We start from the raw sequence: 22,875 nt of genomic DNA on the forward strand, positions 1-22,875 counted from the left end.
TAAAACCACAGTGGAGGGACTCGTTTTTCATCTCATCAAACACGTTTTGCTGTCACACACATTGACCCTGTGTTAACTTACACGTGACAAAAACAAAAATACAAACTGAAAATAAACTGGTCTGGTTTCAGATGAGAGTGGCCTTAGTTCAACGTAAAATCATCATCAGAGGCAAAAACCAAAACTCGGCTCAGCAACTTAATAAGTCCTTTATTTGCAATGTTCCATTACCTTTCCAGTTTCCGATGCAAAAGAAGCAATAATTTTTTTTTTAAATAACGAAAGCGGAAAAAAAAGAAAAAAAAAAAAAGGAAAGAAAATATTTACAAAATTCAAATAAAACTAATAATCAATGGATTATCTAAAGCACCTCTCTGCATCCGGACAACTGCGGTTTCTGCTGGATAAGGAGACACTGCAATTACATCAGCAATTTGTTTCTGAAAAATAAAACTGAAAAAGTTTATTATCATCATCATTATTATTATTATTATTATATATTTACAGAACGCTCCTGAAATCCTGAAACTAGTTTCCACTTAAAGTAGAAAAGGCTTTCGGATCATTTCTGTGTCTTTTTTTTTTTTTTTTTTAAACTTTATATATTTTATCAAGTCAATTTTCTGTAGATTTCAAGTTTTAACGGTGATTGGGTCGTTAAGTGTCCTCTACAACAGCTCAGGTTTAAGTACAGAAGAGGTAAAAGATGAAGAGTCAGTCAGTGTGGTTCACTACTGGGGGATGGGAGAGAATGGCTTTAAAGAGGAAGCATTAAGACCACCCCCTAGTAGTCAAGGTCAAAGGTCAACATCAGCCCTCTGTGTTTCTGTCCTCTGCTAGTTTATCATGATAGGAAAGGAGAGAAAATAGACAACCTTTGCTTTAAAAACTCCGTCAAATTAAGATTAGTTCATGTACACTGTAACGTTTTGTCCACTGGATCGTTAATAGGAACACACTTCAGTCATGCTGCACACTCCGGAAAAGGACAAGGACATAAGAGCCGTGTCGGGACTGAACAAATGTTATGGCATGTTGATAAACCCCCCTCCACCAACCCACCCGCCCGCTACACTTCACGCCCTGCTGTTTCCTCTTGTAGATCAGAAAGGTTGTTTGTCATTAGAATCGTCTAGAGGGGTGAAAGAGCAGCCAGTTGGTTTGCTTTACTTTGACATAGAAAGTTTCGTAGTGATGTGGGATACTTCACACCTCGCTAATGAGTAATCCTGCTGAAACCTGCATTTTCAAGTTTGCTTTGATGAGGACACTTGCTGTGACAAGCAGGTGGAGAAATAATGAGGAAGCAGGAGAGGGAAGGTAGAAAAGAAATGATTGTTTTTCAGAGTCCATCCCTCCAAAAAAAGAAGAAAAAAAAGGAACACAATAAAGATTTATCCTCATTGAGGATTGATTCGAGTCTGCCTCTCTGGCAATACTGTCCATGACTCTCCGTGGTCGCCTGCAGAGCTCTGGCGGCAGCTTTTAGTTCAGTATTTTACTCCTTGTCAGATTCCTCTTCGGCCTCGCGGAGCCAGGTGAAGAAGCCGGTGACCGACTTCAAGGCCACGCCTTTGCCTGTCTGCTCTGCCGGGTCTTTGCTGGTTTCCCATTCGTAGAAGGCCTCCTCTTTAATGACGTCCTCATCATACAAGGCGTCGAAGAACATCCGCAGCAGGTCTGCAGAGACAAAATTAGAGCATTATAGAAGCTTTATTAACAGCTCCATTTTAAAATTGTTTCTGTTTGCATTGAGTCAGGGACACTTGAAAAGCTATAAAGAGCTAATCAGTAGGTCAAATCCTAATTAACACGTTTCTTTTAGTGATTAGGCTTTTCTGTTTCAACCCTCCAATCCAGTTCATAACACTTTAAAAAATAAATTAAAAAAAAAAAAATCACCCCAAGAATGTGTTTTCCTCCAAAATAGACCACTTCCATTTCTGTGTTCAGGGAAAATGACTCAGGCCCTCCAGCAGCAACACTACAAAAACCTTCAGTCTCATCTTTAAATCTTGATACCCTGAATACACAGCTGCTGTACACATGATGATTTTATCTGTTTTCACCCTGAACAAAAACAACCTGGAAATACAGGCAGATCTTTTCTGATAAGGAGCTGCGTTTCAGACAAACCAACAAGGTCCATTTTTTAATGCCTGTGATCATCACATAACCAATTACACATTACTTTAGAGCAGCAGCTGTTTTTGTTTTTAACCCCCCCCCAAAAGCTGCACCCAACAGCACATAGAGGTAAACATTAAACATCTAAGAAGCAGCAATCCGTGTCTGGCAAAGGGAATTTTACAGATCCTTTATTTATCCAGGTAAAAAGTCTCGCAAACATTAAAAACATATTTTTAAAGAATGATCTGGGAAGCAAAAATGACAACATAACATTGCTGATCTATAAAAATTATTTCAAGTGGTCAACAAGGACTGGATTGATTAGAAAGTAGATACAATAATGCAAATCTATAAAGATACTTTGTAACAGTTGATTTTGTAGTTTTCGCTTAAAAACTGACTTTAAGTTTTTTCCTTTCTTTGGGGAAACATGAACTTTGTATATGCCAACAAGACTGCTTACAGTGACGTGAAGGCTTTTTAAAATAGACAGCAACATAAAGAACCGAAGCATTGAATTTCCAGCAAACAGCTGATTTCGTTACATGTCCCTGCTCGATTACTCTGAGCGACAGCTACTGTCAGCTGAATTTGAAACAAGCTCACAGGAAAGATTTCTGCTTGATTTGTGCTCTTTAAACAAGCTTACTGGACTTTAGTAACATTAAAAAAAAAAAAAAAAAAACTTCTCTGAAATAATTCAAAGACAGACTTGGAGGGAGTGAGACTCATCCAGAGAACATTTATCACTAATAATTTACAAAGGCCAATAAATTTGCCATCTTGTGCCATTATCTGAACCGATTTATGGTATCTTCCTGCTGTGTCTCGATGCACGATCAAGAATCCAGGTTAAACAAAAAAGAAATCTCAGAAAGCTGAGCGACATTATCAGTGGGAGGTGCATCACATCACTCATCCATGTGACTTCTTTAAGTTCCCCCAACCTTATAATCAGCCCAGCTGCACGACTGAAACCAGTATCACCGCATTACAGTAAGCCTTGAGTTCAGTTTCGTCTCCACTGACTTTCATGAAATTTGGGATCATTTGCTTATGTTGCCAAAAAGACGCAACAGCTGAGGAAACCACATTAAAATGACACTTTGAATCATTGGCGACTTTGACGCCTGGATTTAACAGATGCTTCAGTATCTAAATATTTATAAGTGAACCAATCAGATTTGTATGTTCGGCAGTATTACAGTTCACTGTAAGTGGGGAAACTCACGAGCAGGCTGCTCCATGTGCACCATCAGAGCCTGGAGGGCGTACAGGGCCTGCAGCTCTTTCTGCTCGTCGTACAGGTATCTCTGCAGCAGAGAGGCTCTCTGGCCGATCTGCTGTGCATCCACCTTGTACGGGTTGTCACCTGAAACGAAGTGAACAAGTTTTTAAACCAGAAAGTGTGATTTTTAAAAGTAAGCGCTATTAAAATTTACTATAAAATAAATCCGTTTTAATTTATTTAAAAAAAAAAAAAACAACAACTATATTTTCCATACTTCAGAATTTGAGCTTGGGTCGTTGTGAAAAGAAAAAAGACTAAATCATAGACACACACACAGAAATAGAGGCAGCTTGTGGTGTATTAGTCATACTTACATATGATAGCAGACTGGCACACTGATGTCATCAATGCTCGTACAAACTGGTTCGAAGCAGTCTGCTGCTCGTCCAAGTTAGCCTGAAAATAGGAAACAAAATGCAGTTGGAGAGGGGGAACATGAACAACACTGGGAAATAAGAGCACGCACAAAATGTTCAGGTCTGAAAACACTCTGTACTGCCTCACACACACCTCGATCCAGTCTCTGATGCGTTGATTGTTGGCCTTGTCCTGGAGGAGTCTGTCCAGCTGTTTGCTGATCTCCTCTCCGCTGAGGACCTTCTTCTTACTGGCCTCTTTGGGCTCCATCTCCTCTCCCACGGTGAACTCCACTTTCTGAAATACACAATTAAATGTGTAAAAAAAATAAAAAATAAAAAAAAAAGAAAAAAGCCTGAAGACACGGAGTAACTTGTTTCTAATCGTAAATCCCCACAAGCAAAAATCTCTCTTGCTTTCATCTCTGCCCACCAGGTAGACTCCAGCTGTGTTTGTCTTTGGTGCTGTGCAGGATGTGCTGCTTTCTCGTTACCATTTTAAGCTTTGTTGTTACAAAATAGACCAATTATAGCTGCTTTAAACGTATCCTAACATTTTTAGACCACTAAACAAAACTCCAAAAGTGCAGACAAGTGTTTTATCGTCTAAAACCTGAACGTGTTGCACGTACCTGATCGGTGACAAACTTGTTGACGTCTTCATCTTTGGGCAAGAAGTCGTTCCAATTTAGCCCAGCCTCTGTCCACAAAGCCCCGACCTTATTGGGGGTCTTAAGGGGAGAAAAGGGCCAGATAATCAAATATCTGTGGCTTTTATTTCTTTTTCTTTCTCTCTTTTTTTTTTAACCAAAACCAAAAAACATGTGCAACACAAGGTAATAAAACGAGTGTGTTCGGTTACCTTTTCTTTACAAAGCAACTTGAGGATCTGTACCAGCAGCACGCTGGCCTTCCCCAGAGGCACAAGAGGCTTTGAGATCTCCCTGAAGACACAGATGCACTGAATTAAGCTCCCATTTTTCTTAGAGCTGGATTATAATTCAGTTTATCTCATTTTAAAGCTGGAAATAAGTGACCTAGTTTTAAATTTAGCTTAAAATCTTTATTTCCGAGAAACACCGTCAACAAAAGAATCTCTGGAAAATGATTCCAACACTATTTACAGTTTAAAAACGTCCATTTCCATCAGACTATATTCTAAAGTCAAAGTATTCGAGTTTGCTTTCACTTATTTGAAATGTGACCGCTGACATTAAGCTCTCACCTGAACAGCTGTCCCATAGGGATGCCTCCCTCGTGGAGCATAGGAGTAATAAGCTCAGCCAGGTAGAGCCAGATGTGAGGTATATCTATGGCCATGTCTTCTGCTACCTCCAGAATCTCTAGTAGCCTGCAAAAGAATCGGCTTTAATTCCATCTGCTCGAGAACATCCATCGAGGGTAGATTTTAGTTGAAACCAGGCGGCGTTCTTCCTGTTACACGCTTACCCTTTGTAGTACTGCTGCGTGGGCAAAGTCCCTGCCTTTATAAGCTGGTGCAGCAACAGGCCCATGTGTTCCCGAGCGATGGTGCTTCGTTCAAGCGTCGACTCCAAGCCGTTCCGCACGAACACGTACAGCAGTGATGTGCTGTTGAGCTCCACCACACACTGCAATGCCTCCTACAGCACCAGAGTGACACAAAGCAATGCTGTTAACACGGTTCACTTTTAAACATGGAAGTACAACTCTGATTGTTAGAGGCAAGTCTGCACCTTGACATCATTGATGTGGAGGTATTCTTCAATGATCGCATGCGACTTCTTCTCCACTTCCTCTTCAGTCAAGGCAGGTTTAGGGAGAGATGGAGGAGGAGTGGGAGCGCTCTCACGCTTAACTGAAGAAAAAGGTAAAAATACAACTTGAAGCTCATTGTTCTTTATGTCCTTTTCTTTAAACCACATCTTTCTCTATTCAACTCTTTTTAATTCTTTATTTCATACCTGGGACGAAGTCACTACCCTTGTCCCGACTTCCTCTATCTCTGCTTCCTCGGTCTCTGCTTCCCCGATCCCTGCTTCCTCTGTCCCGACTGTCTGTCATGCTGGCGACGCGGCGCACAGATTCAGTTGAAGACCTGCCATCTCCTCCCCTCCCGCCGCGCTCTTGCGACTCTCTGCTGAAGCTTCTCTTGGTGACTTGGTTCGCTTCCCGTCCTTCGCTGCGATCAAATCTGTCAAATCGATCCCTGTTGCGGTCGCTCCTGTCCCTGTTGCTCCCACGTTCGCGGCTCGAACTCGACCTAATGGTAAAAGGAGACACAAAGAGGTCATTTTAACACACTCAATCAATTTGTAATCATGTACCACTAAAATTTTTGTATTTTTTGAGACCGCAGTAGGCTCTTGTATACAAAGGGGAGGCCAGATGGAGGAAGATTAGTATTCAAGTGGTCGCCATCTGCAACCTCACAACTAGATGCCAGTAAAATGTGTTTTGAAAAACGTGACATAAACATAAAGTAAAAAATAAGAGTGCCTATGACAAGTGATAAACTAAAATTTGTGAATCAAGTACTCAACTAAAGCAGAAGCAGACCAATTAATGAGAAAATATTTGGTGCTTCTGAGTACCTTTGAGGAACTCTGCGATCAGAGTCTGTTGCAGACATCAATGACCCAGACTGTAGGGCAGAGAAGCGGTTGAGAGTGCTGGTACCCGGACGCCCAGAGTCTAGAAAGATGGAAATGAATAGATTAAGAGCCAAACCACAAACAGCCACTAAGCAATGCTGTGCTTTAGAAGAAAGCTGAAGGTCTTACCCTGGTCTCCACTCGCTGGTTTAGCTCCAGTTCCTCCGCTGCTGCCTTTTCCCCAGCTGCCCCACATGCCTTTGCCACCCGGAGCCAACAGCTGGTTGTTGAAATCCATAGCACCAGGCTACAGGGAAACAAAAAAGTTATATTCATTCTCAAGAGGCCTGAGAAAGAGCTCAAGCCTTCACATGAATTTTCGGACGTTACCTTTGTGATCTTGCTTAGGCGGGTGGTGTCAATGGGTCTGTTCTTGGAGATGGGGACTGTGTTCCACCCCTCATCCTGAGGCTGGCTGGTCCGGCCACCTCCTGGTGTGTGAGGGCCTCGGCTGCCCATGTTTCCCGTGAACCTGTCTCTGCTTTCCTTCTTGGTCATGAGCTGCTGCTGGACTTTCATCTGTTCCCTGTGCTCCTCCATCTCTGCTTCCTTGTGAATCTGATCAATTGTCTTAGGACCCTGGTCTCCTCTACGAGGCACCCAGTTATTCTGTGGATCAGAGACAGAAGACAATTAACACCCGTGAGCCACTCTGGGGTGTTTCCTGTCTGTGTTTTGGATTACATTTGTAATAGTACAAATGTTCTGATAGGAGAACCTGAGACAGAAAGCATATCCACCCTGAATAACACAGTTTTACGTGCGTCAAAGATTTTCATTTTTAAGCCCTTTGTGACATAAAAGAAAAAGGGGAAAAAATGAAATCCTTGTTCTATTCTGCAGCTTCAGTATGATCAACATAAACCGCTTTCCAGTGTTCCTCCTGTTCACAGCAAATCTCTAGAGCGGAACAAAAATTGTCGTTGCCAACTGCAGGCCAAGATGTTGGAGATGAGATACTGAAAGGGCAAGCAGCTGAATGTTATCAAGAACCACCACACCAGTGACATGGCTTGATATCCAGCAGGTAAGGAAATATGAGAAGGAAAGAACTGGACCTAGGTGATTTGCAACGTGAACACCGTAAACTTTCAAAATAAAAGTCAGGGGTCTGCTTGCTGGCAAATCTATGCCTGATGATGCCGTTCTCATGGACAGAAAAAAAAAATTTTTTTTCAAACTAACCCTTTACCCCTTTGAAACCTACCAGCAGTAACCCTTGACGCCATTTTCTGAACCGAGTACTCACTGTCTTATTTTAGCACTGCTTATAGAACAAAACAACTGGGTGCGCACCACAAGTTTGAGAGTGTGGTCTCTGCTATGTAGATAGCCTTGTAAAAAAACAAAACAAAACCCTTCAGATTGTACTGTATATAAACACTGAGATACATACACTACTAAGTCAAGTCATGATAAATGCTGGCTATCAGTTCTTTATTGCTCTAAAATGTTGAATATGATTTAACAGTTACCCTTCTGAGGTCCAAAACATCTTGCAGCATGAAGCGGATTCTTGATGAAGTCTTTCTCTCTTTAATGATCTTGTCCATCTGATTAAAATACTGATCCATGCGAGGCTGTCGGGGACACAGAAAAGAGTGAATTTTATGAGGTACAGGTACCAAATGACAAACTGTGTGTACCTAATGATACATCGAGAACTGCCTCCTCAGTTCCTCAACCCATCACTAATGATCAGTGGCCCAGACACGTGGCACAAAAACAAGGTCATCACAGGAGACATCTTAACGTGTACATATAGCGGTGTTAGTCCATGCTTTACTTACCTTTGCCTTCTCAAAGTCCAGGTCTTTACCAATAGTCGACAGCAGTCTGCAGAGACACTCGAGAGACTCCTCATCATGATTCTTAAGTAGTTTCACGACACAGTCGTGCATGATTGGCTCTGTCAGCATCTTAAGCTTAAACAGTTCACCAATGAACTTTATGTTGCCCAGTGAGCGGCGTCGAGCTTTATCTCTGGCCTCCTCCAGCTCCACCCTGAAGCGCTCACGCTCCTCACCCTGCAGGCGGATACAAGTTTGTTCTTAGTGTATGAGTCATATGACAAGTTTACTCTAAATCTGAACGGTGGTTTTGACAGTTCTTACGTCTTTGGCAGCCTCCAATTCCTTTTGCTTTTTCTCAAAGATCTCATCATCATCCTGGTCCTTCTCAAACTCTTTCTGGCAGCGGTTGAGCAGCAGTTTGCGGAAGTTCACAAAAACTCCTGGCTTGTCTGAAGTGGGGACTTTCAGCTGGTGGAAGACAACATTCAATGTCACCAGGGGGTTTTAACGCACGTTTTCCTATTCAACTGCATTTAACAAATATGTAGCTGAGAGTATGCTCCTTCAGTTCCTCAATACCATCACAAAAAGTTCAGTGGCCCAGACACGTGGCACTAAAAAGAAGTCATCACTAGAGCATGTGATCAAAGCACAACATCCAACCTTCACTAGACTCACCCCCATAAGGCAGCGGCACATGTTGGCGTAGGCCACAGAGAAGTTGGGCTCTGAGATGGCCTTCTCAAAGATGAGGTCGATGGCTCCCTTCAGCCTCTCCTCAGTGTCTATCGTCAGCTCTGTCACTTGTTTCATCAGCTCCTGAAACTTCTGTGGCGTAAGCTTGTTGAGGATGCTCCGCAGACGCTTGAACAGCTCTCGAGTCTTGGCCTGTTCTGGGTCTTCCTCTTCAGGCTCATCAACACGGCCACGAGTGACCTTTTTCACAGAGGGCTTCCAGGCCTTCTCAGCCTTGCTGAGCTGCACGTCGTCATTTAGCGACATGCTGGTGATAATTTTTTTGGTTTGAGAGCGACGGGGCCCGGATGGCTAAATGGAGAGAAACGCGTAAATATTTTAAAAAGCTAGTAGGAAAAAACTTCACTAAACAAAAAGTTTACGTTAGAGATCGCTGCCTTTGCAAACAGCTTGTCTGCCAAACGTAACATCACAACTGCTGGCATTCATTGCACTTTTGTGTCATGTCAGCTCATAATACATCTCTTTATCTCAAAAAACATCAGACAAGTACTCCAGCACGTTGTAGGAAGACAGGCACAGAGGGAGATCGTTTTACTTCAGGGCATCACGTCTCAAGTGCAAAAGTATAAAAACGGTGTGCTGACGACACAATTGGTAAACCTATTAACTATAATGCAAGTTAATGCTTAAAGTGTCTTTTAAAAACTGTAAAATTAGCTAACCGGGCCACGAGGTCCTCCCACTGATCTGCTCCCAAGGTTCCCTAAATATGAGGGAGTAAAATCAGGACCAGTGTTCATCAGGCGAGATGGGTCAGCAGGTCGTAGTGGAGTCTTGTTCACCTGCAATTAAAGAGGCAAAAATAAATAAAGGAAAAATCACCCGTGTTTTCACACAAAGTTTAAAATACTGGCAGTCGGCAGCACTACCCCTCAGCCTCCTAGTAGATCAACATATGGTATCAGTTTGAAAATCCTGACTTTGTTCTCGAGTTTTTGCATTCACAAGATTTTCAGGAAACTTCACCTCTGACCTTGAACTTTAGGACAAGGTCACTGAAATTCAAACTTGGAGATTTTTAGCAGATGCACCTACTGATGTGAATTTCAAAATCCTACATCGCCTCATTATCGCATTTACACCCGCCCACTCGCTCGCTCTGTGTGGTGACAACTAGAGATGGACCGATCCGATATTACGTATCGGTATCGGTCCGATACTGACCTAAATTACTGGATCGGATATCGGAGAAAAATAAAAAATGTAATCCGATCCATTAAATATCACGAAAGCACCTCGCAAAACTTGCAACGCGCCGTAACTCGCCTCAGAACGTTAGCAGTATGCATCACGTGATAGAGCGGCTGCCGCATGCGGGACCTGTCGTGGTCTGGATAGCATGTGGAGCTTCGCTAGCAACCCGGCATTTCATCTCCGACAAAGTTATCCCCGAGAGAAGTAAAGCAAGTGTGTAAGTCCATCTCTGAATGTTTGTAAAGCATTCCTGCGTTAAGCTTAACAAACGATATATGGAGCGACTGCCTCTCCTGCTGCTACTTCAATCATGAAACTGCTTAATGATCAGCTGATCGGCTTTTCTGTCGGGAGTCCGTGTCTCTGGTTTGTTTTTGGCCCACTTTGCACCAGAAAGAGGAAACCAGCGGATAAACAACAGCAGCACGTTTAAGCTTGATAAGCTGTTGTTAGAATGTATTTAATATTACTTTCTACACCAGGATCTTTTTCTACGTAGCTGACGCTGGTAACTGTGCAGGGGCGGATCTAGCAAAGTTTAGCCAGGGGGGCCGATAGGGCATTAACAGGGAAAAGGGGGCACAAAGACATACTTTTCTTTCTTATTCTCATTTAAAATGTCTAGCTTTTAATAAATAATTATCTGACACCCAAAGTTTTAATTTGATGCAAAATGAATAGAAGTCCATTACTGTATATAGTAACTATTAAGTCTAATATATATACCCTAGTAAGCTATAGTACTTTTTCCTTTGGGAAGGTACCATCTGTGCAGTCTGCAATTTTGTTGAAGAAAGATGTTGAATCTATTTAATATTTTAATATATTGAAAAATAATTGATTTCTGTGCATTTTTTTCACACTGCATCAAATTAAGGTTGATTACGTCGATTAAGCATCATGAGGTGGAGCGTGAGGGGTGGTTCCCTATTTTTTATTTATTTATTTTTGTTGTTGCTGGGAGTTGGAACCCTATTAGTTAGGTTGCTTAATATTTATGCTAAGTACTCTTTAAAATACCAGAATAGGGAGGATGGTGTAGGTTTAAGTTTATTAGATTGATCAGTATTGCTGAACTATGAAATATTTTTTTTGCATACAGGTATAACAGAATAGCTTTAGTGTAGTTGTTGTTTTAAACTTGAGTATGAACTTATACAAAATGCAGCAAGATATTTAAAAAAAAAAAAACTGTTTTGTTGATTAAAAAACACTATATCGGATTCATATCGGTATCGGCAGATATCCAAATTTATGATATCGGTATCGGACATAAAAAAGTGGTATCGTGCCATCTCTAGTGACAACAATACCCCGTCAGCCTTTAACAAAGCTGTGACGGCCCGGGACAACGCATCGGGTTACAAAAATCGGGAGTTGCACGACTGGCTGAAGCGCCTCAAAGATTGTGGTGCGCTTCATGATGTGAGGTCAAAATTTACAGATGAGGGGTAAAAAAAAAACAACTGCCATATTCTTCAACTCAATTTGTATCGTTTCTGCGTTCTTTTACACAAAGCTCAACATCACCTACCTTATCCAGCACCACATCACTGATGATAGGCAGGCCCTCAGGCTTGTGCATACTGGCGCTGATGAACTGGCAGCCCAGGAGGAACTCCCTGTCGTACCGCTTCTTGTCCTCCGGGTTTATCGGCTTCCATTCTTCTGCACAACGTACAGGAAATATGCAAAGGCACATGATTAAAGGCACACTACAGTAAAGGCACAGCTGAAAGATGGCTGTGATAATCCACTCTGTCAGTGCAGATTCTTTGAAACTAAAATAATAAAACGATGACGGCACATGAGCAAAACTATGAGAGAAACTAAAATCACCATAAAGAGATTTTCACACTGTGCTTAAATCAAACAAGGCCTCATCCTTCCAGCATATAAATGCAGGCACAAGGAAAAAACAGACTTAAAATTTAATGCTGAAATAAATTATATTTGCCCTAAGACCAAAGTATGTACAGAGTTTTATCAGTTTAGCTTTAGGGAAAAGATTAAAACATTTAAAGATTTTTTTTAGCCTTTTAAGCTTTCAAAGCGTACCTTGTTTGTACTGGTATTTCTGCTCAGTTGGCTCAGGTGTGGCTTTAGACTTGTCAGGTTCTGCATTCTGCTTGTCCTCTTTTTGCTCCCAGGTCTCATCTGCCACTTCGACAGGAAGTTCAGCTGGTGCTGGAGCTGGAGGGTTGGCCTGAGTGGGCATGGGTTCAGAGGCAGGCTTGGCACCCTGTTCCTGCAAAAAGAAAGAAAAGATCAAGTTTTCTAAGAATCTGTTGTTTATTGAGAGTAAAAGATGGACACCCAGTTTAAGAGCTCTTTGGACTGTCGTCTGATTTAACACAAACCTCTGTGAAGGCATCCAGGAGATTCCCAATGGCCTCCTTCTTGTTAAACTCTTTCATGTTCTTTTTCTTCCTTTGCACATGTGTAGCAGCTTCAAAAGGAAAGACAAAGTGATGACATTAAAATTCAGATAAAACAAGATTAGGCATGTGACAGCCTGAGAAGCAAGGGGGGGGATTAACTGTACCTTGCATAGTAGATTCTTCTGGGCAGCTAACAGACGCAGGAGGGGTATCCTCACTTTTCTTCTTGCACTCTTCCTCCTCCTCCCTCTCTTCAGCCTCCTCTTTCACCTCCTGGGCTGCTGTTGCCGTTTTAGCCATAGGTGTGGATTCCTGAGATTGAGAAGCGTCTGGCTGTTTGTGGGGCGTAGTGTCTGAAATTGCATTATCCTTGGGCAGTTCTTCGGTCTCCTGAGGAAGGCCGTTGGGGAGAACAGGCTCTGCTGCCTCAACTTGTGTGGATTCAGGTTCGGGGGTAGAGCGCAGAACGGCGTTCTGGGTCTGTGGACCAGCAGGCTCCCGTGCAGGTGGGGGAGGCTGGGAGACTTCAGTTGCCGTTTTTGTAGCCATTTCTTCTTTATTCTTTCTTTCTTCTTCAAGATTGGAAGAACCTGCTGCTGCAGCCTCAGCTGCAGGCTCCAACTTTGTGGTGGCCACCTGCTCTTCTTTTTCCACCTTCTTCACTTCCTCTGTTTTTGCTTCTTCCTTTTCTGGACCCTTCTCAGCTTGAGCTGGAGCAGCCGGTAGTTCCTCTATTTTCACAGGGGCTTCTGGTGCTTCTGAAGACTGTGAGGTTGCATGAGGAGCATCTACTGTATCAGAAACGGTAGTGCCAACTTTATTTACTGCCTCAGTAGGAGTAGTGGTCAACGTTGCTCCTGGAGGAAGGGAAGGAGGAGACTGCTGGTCCTTTATCAGTGTGGATGGCACCTCAGTAGTAGCTACGGGGGCTACAGATTGTGCAGCTAACTCAGTAGGCAGCACTATTTGGCTGTCCACTTCCTGTTTGCTCTCCAACACAGGCTCAGCGTTTGCCGCAGCAAGAGAAGGAGGGGTTTCAGCACTAGTAGGACGCTCTGTGTTATCATCTGGACAGCGAGAGACGTGACAATAAATGACGAGAAAAAAATTTAGTCATTTCTTTTTCACAGAGTCAAACTTAAGAAAATATTCTCACCTCTTCTCGTCTGTGCAATCACAGGCTGGGCAATTTCCCCATTGACCTGTGCAGAACTTGCATCCGGTGCCTGCAATCACAAAGCAATAGCGGCCTTTAATAAATAAAATAGAAAACCCACTAGACGGGCTTTTAACAATGAGCATCAACACATTTGGTGCAGTTTGTTACAAGTTTTTTTTCTCCTCACATTTGGTGGATATTGTCTGAGGTGGTATTGATTCAGACCTGTTTCTTTGAAGGCTGCAGTGTCACTCAACTCTTTTAAAAAGTGATTCGTTTGTGTTGCCCGTTTCCCCTCCAACTAGCAATTTTCAACTTTGGCAATAGCTCAACGCATCAGTGCATTTTTGTTTGCATTTGCTTAGACTCAGCATAGTTTGCTTAGTGAAACTGACCTCAGCTGTGCTGACTATTAGAAAGTACCATGAAGACAAAAAAAAGAGAGAAAAAAAAAAAAAGACATCAACACAGTCGCAGATGTACTTAAAAAAAAAAAATCCACAACGGTGCCTTTATGTACAGATAAATTCATATTCCTTCCTTTTTAAAGTAAGAGGAAATAAAAATAAAAATAAAAAAGTGAGAGCAATCCTCACCTAACAACATCTTCTTTTGTTGTCTTTTTATAACTTACCATTGTTTTGTCTATATAAAGCAAAACGTTGGCTTCACATTGAAAAAAAATTACTTTGTTCTAAAGCAAATAGTGAAGTGAAGTGAAGACAAAATGAACATGAGAAAAACATAATGAAGTTCTGAGCTTTACTGTATTACTTTAAACACAGAGTACCACATGTCAGTACAAGATAGCCAACTATACTTTAGATTTCTGATAAAAGACAAATGTACAACACCATCATTACTCTATTTAACTCAGTCACTTCAAAGTAAAGTCTTACCTGTGGTGTCGGTGTGGTGGAGGACATTACACCCGACAGGATCTCGTGCGTGATATCGCGTCCACCCTGGTTGGGGTCTCGTATTGTTATCTATTAGAGAAAAGGCAAATGACATTAAAATACAAACAATGTGCAACCATCCTGCCACTACTGATCTACAGCTGCTGACCCCCATCATGACAAATACTATTGTTGTTTTCAGGTTAAAAGGGAAAGTTCCACATTGAACACACAATACAGTGTCTCTCCATTCAACATTTTTGACCTCATTCAAGAGGTGTGCTGTGCTTTTGTTGGGACATACTACCGGTCTGCGTTCTCTCTTCATTAGGCCTTGTGACTGTGCAGGGGCTTGCTGAGGAGGCGGGACTTGTAGCTGTTGCTGGGTGGACAGCATGACCGTTGAAGGCTGGACAGATGGGGGATACTGAGGCGGAGTTGGATAGTATGCTCCAGCTGTAAAGTTGAAATGAAACAAAGAATAGAAATTACAAAATAAATCATAAAAACAACTCAGAATAAACAAGAGTTTTCAAGAGTTCAAACTAAAATAAAAATCTGTATGTACTTGTTTCATTTGATTGAGATTTTTTTTTCTACCATTGCTGATAAATGTTGGGGGGAAAAAATGTAAAGGTGCAATAGCAAACATTTGTACGTGTACACAAAGTGTGGTTTCAGATATAAACGTGTACTTAAAGGCTAATTTGTGGGCTTATTTTTTATGTTTTTGATCCACATTATATATTAAGTTAACAACAAAGTCTATGAATTAATGATGGCTGAATTTGACTACTACACAAAACTTTACTACTTCTGTCTACAATACGTGATGAATTCAAACAGCCCACTTTACATTCAGTTGTGTAAGGAGGCATAACTGCCATTTGCTCTTTACATTCACATCTGTCCAGACTTTTTAAAGCAATTTAATGGGCTGGCACCAGAAGCTGGAGCCACCGATTCAGCATCCAGCCAAATTTAAACATTTACAAGTAGTATTGCTGTACAGAAAATTACTTCAAACGGAAGTTGGTTTTTGACGCTTTGTATGCAAAATTCCATTTATTTAGCTTCTTAAACAAGAAACAAATGGAGAGGGAAAAAAAGCCATAAGCTGTCATCACCACAGAGGCATCACTAGGCTACAAGCTAAAAGTTTCAGTTAAAGTTTTTCTCTGTATTTGCTACAACTACATTTAAATAACATCCATCGTCGTGTGTACGTGGCCTACACGTACGAAATCAGAGACAGGAAGACACGGTTAGAGACAGGAAGTGCCACAGAAGCCTGCTGACCACCACAAAAGCACACACACTACTCACCGGGGTAGCGCTGGGAGGCGAGAGGCGCACCGTGGAGAGAGAGACGGCCGTTCTCTCGCCCGCCTCCTCTCCCCCCGCCACCCCGCCTCTCCCTCGCGGCAAGAGAGGGCTCTGAACCAACGCAGCAAAGGAGAGGAAGGGAGTGAGGGACGGGAGAGGGAGGAAAGAAGGAGAGGGCAGGAAGAGACAGATGCAGAATGTGTTAATGAGAGGATCCAGAGGAAGCAGGGTGTTAAGAAGGTCCCATGAAATGAACAATGTCTCTACTGTACACTTACCTTGTGCTCTTGGCATATATTTAGTTTCAAATAGTACAAATTTTGAAGTGCACTACCATCACACAAGGGTCTTTATAAGTAAATACAATGGGGGTTTTAACTGAGCCAACAAACCCCCACTTATCTATACGTCGTATATATAAAATATCTGTGCATTAGTACAAATGTACTAAAGCAAATCAGTTTTTGTAGCAGTTGCGTTTCCTGCTTAAAAAGTGCAGTTCATTCATATTTAAATAGGGTTTCTGGCAACGTTAGCTCCCACACAACGCTTCTGCTGCTGTATGTAGACATGCAAAAAAGGAGAAAACTGCAGTTTCAAAGCCATTTCATGGAACCTACAAGGCAGCGTAAGGTGCAGAAAATGAACACAGGCCAAAGCAGAATTAAGCCCAACTACATGCACATACAGCAGTGTTTGGACTCAAAGGCATATTAAAAAAAAACGAAGAAAAAGAAACACACACACAGAGACAGACATACTACAGCAACAAAGACAATTAACCCCCATCACAGAAAAAAATAGAAACAAGAAAACAACCCAATCAGCCAAGCAAAACCACCCCACATTCAGGAATACTTCACAGATGAGGAATTCTGCATGTGGATGTGGTTTTAAATACGGGTTAGAACTTCTCCATTAAGTTCTGTGTTTAAACTGAACGCGTTTGTGGTTCGGCTTGGTTGTTGTGAGTCTTGGGGTTAAAAACCCTTACCATAAGGAGGGTATTCAGCAGGGCTAGTTCCAGTATAGAAGTTTGCTGTGCCGCTGGTCACGGGATACTGCTGGGTAGGAGGCATGTATGGAGGTCGGTACTGTAGAAACAAGACAAACAACAATTAAGTTTTGAGATCCTCACTCCAAAAACCTCTATTAAGAGGACTTTCAAATATTAATGTAGCTCATCGTAACAGGTTTCCAAACTGCGTCTCTCCCGTCCTCACATAGGATCACAAGCTTCAGACGAATTTCCACACTAGCGCTGGTACAGGAGAAGTCAAAACCGAAAGCAAAGAAACTGCCAAGTTTTGGATTTTTTTTTTTTTTTTTTTTTTTTTACAAAAGTCTCGTGTTACTACATGTCGTCTGTACAATTTGTGAATCTCTGAGCTTTTGTAAGGTTATCATTAAAACAGTAAAAACCAACACAATTATATACAGTGTTCTCAACTCAGCTGTGATGGCAGCAGCAGTGGGAGATTATGACAAAATAAATAAATACGTTTAAATTGTGAGGTGAACAACCTGCAGAATCGGCTGTGATGTCACCTTCAGTTTTGGGTGTGGCTGCTAAGGACTGGAAGGTGGGTATAATGAAACTCTTTAGAAGACACTTTGGATGAGCCATCAGAAGGACTCCTAAAGCACTGAGTGTTTGTTCTTCACTATTAGCGCTTTTTCAACTAGTAAGTACTTGGCACGACTCGGCTTGGTTTCAGTCGTTTTCCATTACACCTGAGTACCACCTAATGTGCATAGGGTCGTTATATCAACGTGGTCGAAGGGCCTACAGCGTTATTTGTACCCGACACAAACAACACAACAATGGAGGACATCGAGGTGAAGGTATATCCTTGTTGCCGGGTTACAAAAGTGGCCATTTTGATTTTTGTGAAGGAGATGCTCTCATGACTTACAGTGACACTATTGACCAGTCAAACAGTGGCATGCAGTCTATTGACATCACATTTTCGGATCAACGGAGAGCATTTTGGAACCCCAGCCGAGTACCAGGTACTAAAAAAGTACCTGGTAGCGCCACCTAATGGAGAACCCTAAAAACAGTCGATCCGAGTACGTACTAGTGAAAGAGGGCTTTGTGTGTTTATACACCACTATGCATTTAATCATGTTATTCTTAATCTCTGGCTCTCTTGCACAGAGTGTCTTTTGTCCTGTTTTCCTCCCACCACCCCCAACTGGTCACGGCACATGGCCGCCCCTCCCCGAGCCTGATTGCGACAGAGGTTTTTTCCTGTTAAAAGGGAGTTTTTCCTTTCTGCTGTCAACAAGAGGGTCATTTGATTGTTGGACTTTTCTCTCCATTGTTGCCGGATAACTCTACAATATAAAGTGCCTTGAGATGACTGCTGTTGGGATTTGGTGCTAAATAAATAAAACTGAATTCAAGTTTAAAATGAAATCTGACACTAAAGACACCAAACTGACATGAAGAATACTGCAACCTTCCAACATTAAACATACAAACAATAATGAAGAGCAATAAGCTCAACATGTTACTATTAAATTCAATTCATTCAGAAGGTAATGTTATCCAAATAAAAGTGTTAAAAAGTGATAAGTATGTATTGATTACTTGGGCTGGCTGCAGAGTAGAGCTCGTGTGTGCACTAACCTGTCCAGAGGGAATGAAGTAGCCTTGAGGAGAGCCAGCAAAAGGTTGGGATATCATCATCATTTGTGAGCCGGGTGGGTAGACATGAGCTGGTGCAACAGCTCGAGGGCCACTATTTCCCGGTACCCTTGGAGCACTGGTGGCCATGGTGGGTCGGTTCTGATAGTAGCTCTTAAAAGAACAAAAACAAAAAGATGAAGACTGCATCATATCAGCAGCAAACTTCTGGTTCTGCCTGTGCATTTCATAACAACGGTATTCCTAATTCTTGCTTTTACATTTTTCTGTGCGTTTGCTTCGAGTTACGCACACGCCGATACCCTTCACCTGGAATCTACGCACTCACAGCAACTGCACATGTGCACACTAAATTCAATTCTGGGTAACTTGGGAGTTTAAATTATCCTGAAAGTCATGACTTCCTGCCACAATGAAGTTAGCACAAGTTAACAGGGGAGGGACGAAGAGAAAAGCTGTTACCTGTAATGCTCTGTATCCACCCTTCAGCCGCACAACACATGAGCAAAGAGCAAGAAAGGGAGTAAGATTAAGGTGAAAATGAGGACCGGACACAATGAGGGGGATGTTTGAATTTGCAGGAAGAAGGGAGGAGTATGAGAGGTAGCAGTGTGCCTCGCAGTCATGATGGGTACGCTCAAACAACTACAGACGCACATGCAATCGATTCTGGACAGATCATTATAGAAACACGATCCCCTTCTAGTCCTGCAGGGCCCTACTTCTGGTAGGTTAAAGAATCACATTAAGGGCTGCAGGCACATGCAGTTTAATTCATTTTAATATCTGGTGGCAACAAGGCCCTTTATCACTGTGGGATTAGGACAAATGTGGTGATCAATGCAAAACAGTGGCGAGACGTGGGCTGTTTTCAAATGACAGCCTGCTGCACAATTTAGACCGTATCAGAAATGCTTTCATTTCTCAAAATTTTCACAATAATACAATTCATGTCTACAAACCAGGTATTTAAATAAAAAACGATCTGATGCAAGATATGCTGACTTGGTACTAAATTAAGATGAAAGGGGAAAACAAGGACTGAGGAAAAAGGAAAGAACTTTGGGGGACACTGGAAAAGAAAACTGCGTAGAGTTGAATTTTCAGCTGTTTTTAATTTACATCATAGACTCACTTGCAAAACGTAACTTGCATTAAAGTTACATAATGTTGATTACACAATCTAAGGGCTTGAATAATAATTTAATGTTGCAAAAGAGCTCATTTGGATTTGAATGTTTTTTTTAAAGTAAACTAATCTAAATGGATGTTTAGAAGGGCAGATCTAAACACTCATCTTATCTTCTTTCCCAATTTGTATCTGAAAGCATGCATTACACTAAGGAGACAGAGGGGATGTGAGGAAAAGTAAGGGGTGTTAGTACCTGTTGATGTAAAGTACGGGGCCCAGTAGCAAACTAGGACAGCAGAAGAGAGGAAAGAAGTCAAGATTCACATTCAAGGACAAGGACGGCAAATAGCGGTTATAACACACAAGTCGAGGCAAAGCCTTACAGCAGAAGAAGCTATGTCAGAAACTGTTGTGAAAGAGCAAGAAAGAAAGGGGTTTTCAACCATATCAACAACAGAAAGCATGCTGTGAACAATACCTGTCTTGGCTGTGGTGCAGAGTTCATTTGTGGAGGTGGAGGGGTTGCAAAAACAAGAGAAGTTGGCTGTCCAGGGCCGTAGGCAGCCTTAATAGGAGAGAACAGAAGAGGAGGGAGAGGGGGGAAAAGGTTACTAAACTCTAAACTACCAAAATAAATAAACAAACTATGTTAGTGGGTCTCACCTGTGTCAATCCAGGGGAAGGGGCAGGATTGGGGACAGAAGTGGGTCCCGCTATAGGCTGTGGTGGTTTGTTCATTTCACGTTCTTTTATGGTACTGCATTAGGGTGGCGATGTGGTGCCAGCCTTCCTGGGGGGAAAGACGAGCAAGAAATAATGTCAAAATGAGAAGAACATGAAATTACTTTGAGCTGAAATGTGATTTTTTAACATTTGCAAGCAGGCACTGGTATTCCAGGTCTTTGTTAAAAATACTAATTACAGCCATTGAGGTTGGATACTAAAGATCACTGTAAGGAGACATGTTGAACCTTTAGTGTAGCAACATCTAACCAAGCAGCCAGGGTGTGGCCTGCAGTTTCGCCTGTGATAACACCACCACCTCCCCAATCTCGTTCCCTTGCATTTTTACAGAGCTCATATGAGGATGCAATTAGTGTCTTTCCCTCCTCCATCCTTGATTAAATCAGCTGGTAACACAATTATGTGTTTTATCTTCCATTCAAAGCTTAGGTTGAGTAGATAAGGGTTCAAATTACTTTCAAATAAATTCCTGCCTTAGACACCAATGCTAATTCGTCAGTTATTAAAGCTCACACGCACGCTGTTTTTAAGTGAATCTAAGAAAATGGATACCTCAGGTCAAAGTTCATTTACTGTGTGAACAGAAGCTAAGCCCCCCCCCCCCCTCCCTCCCGTTTGTGCAAATAAACCATACAAAACTCAATACTGACTGCCGTTTTCCCATGAGTAAATGACGGCTGCGGGGGGTTGAAACTAAAAAACAAAAAAATGATAGAATTGCTTTTAAAAAATATAAACTGCCGTAATAGCAGGAGACGTGTCATACACCATCCACCTGCTGACACAGTGACTATCGTCAGATGCTAGCTGGTGCCATGCTTCTTTTTGACAGGGCTTCAATGCTTCCATATGGCGCGCCAGAAGCGATGGCTAACGGGCTTATGATTCACGAATAAATGTAAACGGTCTTGTATTAGCTGACATTTACCGTAAAACATTTTTTATGGCCTGCTAACGAATCAGAAATGCCCCGGCGAGGTTGGCTGGATCGTTAGCCCACAGCCGGCTAATGTTACGTGTCCCACCATCACAGACATTTTACTTAGTTACGCTACGTGGCTGAGTCCGCATTTAACCTTAATGTACACAGAGCCCGGTCAAACAGTTTTACTGTGCTGATTATAAGAATACACATTTATACTCAAAGGCCGGGAACAGTGAAGTAGTTAGCTTTGTCAATAATGTTGCAACACGCGACAGCGATTAGGTTAAGTTACAGTCATGCTATTGTTGGTTAACATTGGCTAGCGGTTAGCGGGGTGTTACAGGCCCGGCGACACCGTGTACCTGATGTTCATGGTTAACGTGGCCTAATATTTTGGCACTGAGGGCACCGACTTTAGATTCAAGACAAACTAAAGAAATCGATCCAGATCGCAGTAAATATTGATTTCATTTCATTATTTTTTTAACCGAGAACCGAAAAAGCGTTAGGTTAGGGTTAGCCATAGCTTTCCCACGAAGCCCACCGAGATAACCAAACCAAAACAGCCAACGCTGTTAATTTAGGTAACTTTAGGTTAGCGTCAGCTCTAAATAAAAAAAATACTGAACTGACGGAAAACACTAAGATAAAGTAGTTTTACCGGGACCCAGGGGAGGATTAGCCTGCTAGCTCTGCTGGTGTGTGTGGACGGTCAGGGCCTGCTCAGCCCGTGTGCCTTTCACAAAAATGCAGCCCCGCTCGGGGAACTAGCATACCGCCGGGTTTCTTCTTACCAGGAATTATAACAGTTACTGTGTTGCAAGGTAGGAACTCGGGGAATCAGCCTCGGCTCAGTCTTCTGTTAATGAAAGCGGTGGTGCTGCTGTTTCCTTGTCCTTTAACTCCAACAGAAAAATGATGCCCTTCTTGGCTAATGACTTAGCGAGCTAGCTAGCTAACCGGCAGATGGGGGAGAGTGCTAAACTGTCAGTTCGGTTTAAACCCCCAGGCGTGCAAAAGTGACAGTGCTCAAAATCAAATAATATAGTCCTTCGGGAATACTATTGACAACTCCGATGGCCCCAAGAAAAGCCTCTGGACCGCAGGTCCATGATCAAGGCGTCGATGGTGATGGATTGCCGGTTAGGTATATACACAAGTATCGTGTGATGCGGCTCAGAGAGAGGCCATAGTGCGATGTTTCTCCTGTGCGAAGCCGGTACGCCTCCGAGTCGCATGGGTAACTTCCGGGGAAATTAAAATTTGATGCAATTTCCTTGGTCATGTGATGCAGGAGCTTGACTCCTTTGATCAACCGAGGCCTCCGTATTCAAAGTGAGCCATTATCTGGAACAACACTAAGCTGATATCTTTAATTCTTTTACGGTGTTTTAAAAAAGCGCATTTGAGTACTTACATTTCCATCACAGCTGGGACATGATGTTGCTGAGTAGACTGTGATTAGCCTCTTGTTGCAGAAGATAATGAAGTTAGCTTAAC

General features: G+C 42.3%; 1 protein-coding gene across 8 annotated transcripts; it reads right to left on the reverse strand.

Annotated features, from left to right (window-relative positions):
- Nucleotides 1–190: 190 nt before the first annotated feature.
- eif4g1a (eukaryotic translation initiation factor 4 gamma, 1a) lies at nucleotides 191–22,695 on the reverse strand. Of its 8 annotated transcripts, none has more exons than XM_082512865.1 (32): nucleotides 22,170–22,695; nucleotides 20,370–20,492; nucleotides 20,185–20,271; nucleotides 19,960–19,992; nucleotides 19,037–19,057; nucleotides 18,557–18,727; nucleotides 16,916–17,015; nucleotides 14,900–15,051; nucleotides 14,596–14,685; nucleotides 13,694–13,763; nucleotides 12,702–13,604; nucleotides 12,517–12,605; nucleotides 12,215–12,404; nucleotides 11,691–11,824; nucleotides 9,625–9,744; nucleotides 8,882–9,250; nucleotides 8,525–8,671; nucleotides 8,201–8,437; nucleotides 7,886–7,990; nucleotides 6,741–7,019; nucleotides 6,540–6,657; nucleotides 6,351–6,450; nucleotides 5,721–6,019; nucleotides 5,493–5,614; nucleotides 5,227–5,399; nucleotides 5,003–5,128; nucleotides 4,640–4,721; nucleotides 4,410–4,508; nucleotides 3,932–4,075; nucleotides 3,736–3,817; nucleotides 3,362–3,502; nucleotides 191–1,680 (listed from the first exon to the last, which is right to left on the reverse strand). In XM_082512865.1, the coding sequence occupies exons 2-32, from the start codon at nucleotides 20,442–20,444 to the stop codon at nucleotides 1,499–1,501; spliced, it is 5,040 nt and encodes a 1,679-aa protein (XP_082368991.1). In that variant the 5' UTR covers nucleotides 20,445–20,492; nucleotides 22,170–22,695; the 3' UTR covers nucleotides 191–1,498. The 8 variants fall into 8 exon arrangements, with proteins under 8 accessions (XP_082368991.1, XP_082368992.1, XP_082368989.1 ...); XM_082512866.1 differs by having other exon boundaries at nucleotides 14,903–15,051; nucleotides 20,370–20,496; XM_082512863.1 differs by having other exon boundaries at nucleotides 20,370–20,496.
- Between the last annotated feature and the right edge of the window lie 180 nt (nucleotides 22,696–22,875).

This window comes from Aulonocara stuartgranti, assembly GCF_965226115.1.
Source record: "Aulonocara stuartgranti genome assembly, chromosome: 18".
Lineage (NCBI taxonomy): Eukaryota > Metazoa > Chordata > Actinopteri > Cichliformes > Cichlidae > Aulonocara > Aulonocara stuartgranti.

Excerpts from the sequence above, each read along its gene's own strand:
- eif4g1a (XM_082512865.1), bottom strand. The coding sequence starts at position 20,444 with ATGAACAAACCACCACAGCCTATAGCGGGACCCACTTCTGTCCCCAAT. Across the intron at positions 13,764-14,595 it reads CCACCACACCGACACCACAG|GCACCGGATGCAAGTTCTGC; the intron begins GTAAGACTTTAC and ends TTGTGATTGCAG. Across the intron at positions 4,509-4,639 it reads AGTTGCTTTGTAAAGAAAAG|ACCCCCAATAAGGTCGGGGC; the intron begins GTAACCGAACAC and ends TCTCCCCTTAAG.